Raw genomic sequence first — 2110 nt, 5'->3', positions numbered from 1 at the left:
TAACCTTGTAAAGCTATAGTTATATAAAGCTAACTCAAGTCTGTTACATGCTCCTTGTCCTTTGAGGAGAATAATTACATGTGTGGTCTAGATGCAGTGTTTAGGTTCAACACCTATGAAATCATTTGACCTTTTGGAGTAACTTTCCCTGCTAGAATCAACATCAAATGGTATCATAGGTGCACGGCCTACTACCAGTTCTGCTGATAAGGGTTCTAATTATTTGACAAACTGACTTCATCATAGTCGTCAAGGGATAGGAACACCTCATCTAAGCATGAAAGCTCCATGCCCTCCTCGTGGTAGTTCACTTGCGATCCACAGGTTGAATCAAACACTCGGCATATCACCCAGTTAGACTCCTGCAATGATCATGCAAGCATTTTACCTTAATATAATCGTGTGTATATATACAATAATGCTAAATGAAGTAAACAAACATGTATGTAGCTTACCGTGTTTGAGTGACTTTTATTCCTGTGCAACTTCCTGCTTGAACTGGTTGAAGTGCTACTGCCACTCCCCTTCCTTCCATCCAGTAAGTGATACTCGTGCATAATCCAGTTGGTTTCGATCCCCTCAGAGGGCTCTCCAATGGAGAAGATAAGTGTCTTCTTCAGGCCGACGTTACAGCCACCACTTTCTACTATCTCATCAGCACAAATAGAGCTCCAATACCCATTTGGTGTGACCCTACTTTGGGTTGCATGACTGAAGAAGTACCACCGGTTACCTGCTTGAAGTGCTTTGTCTAGAAAAAAGAATTGTTGCTAGCAATCAGGATATGACCATCATACACCAACTAATGATGCTGATAAGAAATATATGATTAGCTAGTTATAGATACACATACCATTCAGTTCCCATGGATTGTAGTGGTTCAGAAGTACTGTTGGGACGATGTCTGGCTGGCATGGAAGCATGGAGGCCTTGCGGCGGAGGAAATGGACGATGAGCTCTTCATCTGAGGGGAAGAAGTGAAACCCTGGAGGAAGGTCAGAAGATCCACCCATGGTGAGGTGAGGTGCAAGCCAGAAGTAGATAGGCTAGAAGCAGGGGGAAGGCTACTATGAGGGAGATGGAGGGAGGAGTGCTTGCTTAATGTGATGGCTTTAGTGCTTAGTGGTACTTATAGGCGTATGTATTTCAGAGAGAGGGAGAGACGTGCATATCAAGGAGCGTGGAAAGGTTTTGAGGCGGCTGCAGCCTGGTGCTTTGAGAAGCCTGTCAACTGAAGTGTCCCGCTTTCTTGCCCTCTCCAGTTTTTTTAATGGAGGAAACTGATAATGCTCTGCAAAGACGAAAGACTGCTGTTGGATTTGAACAGAGGAGTATATCTTGCCTTGATGATCATCGAGTATATCGCAAATATTTTTTCTATTGGGAAGGATCAATGGCAACCATGAAAGGCCATCGATGAATCCATGCATGCATGCATGGTTCATCATCATGTTCTGCATATTTTATCAGTGAAATGTGATTAGATGAGGAACAGTTCTTTTTCAGCAATGATGCTGTTTTAGGAGCAACTAATCAGGATAACCCCTCCAGAATGCATTATCTTTGACTCATCTTTGATACTATATGACTGTTGTTGCAGGTATAAACATCTATAGTTTTATTTCCAGACTCTTGGATTGTAATAGAACATTGCTTCTGTTCTACTTTAGGTACACTTCAAAACATCATGCCTGCCCGAGGAAACTGTGATGGAACGCAATATAAGGTGATTGGTTTCTTATGCTCGTCCATATCTGAAATCAGGAGATGTGAATGAAAAGCTAGGCGAGATGATAGAATTAGCTCTTGGCATATTTCATTTGCGCGTGCAAGTTATATAAGAAAAATAATGGTATTGTGGTTAAATTTTAATGTTGATTAGACAGAAGCTCTGACTTGCTTACAGTTGATGTGCGGTGGACATGATGTGGATATATCAATCAATCGTACAGCAAATAGTAACTTGAGATTTGTTTTTAGCGCTGCTATGATACCTATGTGATCCCTGAACAGTCAAGTTCTGGGCCAAGCGAAAGTGCTGCAACTGCAATGCGGTATGCACATTATTAGTGACCCTAAAGAAATTAGTCTAGTGTGCATATCTTTACCA

The 2110-nt window shown here is 41.8% G+C and overlaps 1 protein-coding gene across 1 annotated transcript; it reads right to left on the bottom strand.

Annotated features, from left to right (window-relative positions):
- On the bottom strand, positions 1-1123 carry LOC101774132 (NAC domain-containing protein 104). The gene is made up of 3 exons (XM_004975610.2): positions 854-1123; positions 456-751; positions 1-362 (listed from the first exon to the last, which is right to left on the bottom strand). Exons 1-3 carry the CDS (start codon positions 1011-1013, stop codon positions 216-218), a joined length of 603 nt encoding a protein of 200 aa, XP_004975667.1. The 5' UTR covers positions 1014-1123; the 3' UTR covers positions 1-215.
- Between the last annotated feature and the right edge of the window lie 987 nt (positions 1124-2110).

This window comes from Setaria italica, chromosome VII, assembly GCF_000263155.2.
Source record: "Setaria italica strain Yugu1 chromosome VII, Setaria_italica_v2.0, whole genome shotgun sequence".
NCBI lineage: Eukaryota > Viridiplantae > Streptophyta > Magnoliopsida > Poales > Poaceae > Setaria > Setaria italica.
Note: the sequence above shows the minus strand (reverse complement) of the source record. Positions and strands in the feature narration are given on the sequence as shown.

Bases quoted from the DNA above. Each gene is read 5' to 3' on its own strand.
- LOC101774132 (XM_004975610.2), bottom strand. From the start codon at position 1,013: ATGGGTGGATCTTCTGACCTTCCTCCAGGGTTTCACTTCTTCCCCTCA. The intron at 752-853 runs GTATGTGTATCT...TCTTTTTTCTAG, and splicing joins CAATCCATGGGAACTGAATG to ACAAAGCACTTCAAGCAGGT. The intron at 363-455 runs GTAAGCTACATA...TGATCATTGCAG, and splicing joins ATAAAAGTCACTCAAACACG to GAGTCTAACTGGGTGATATG.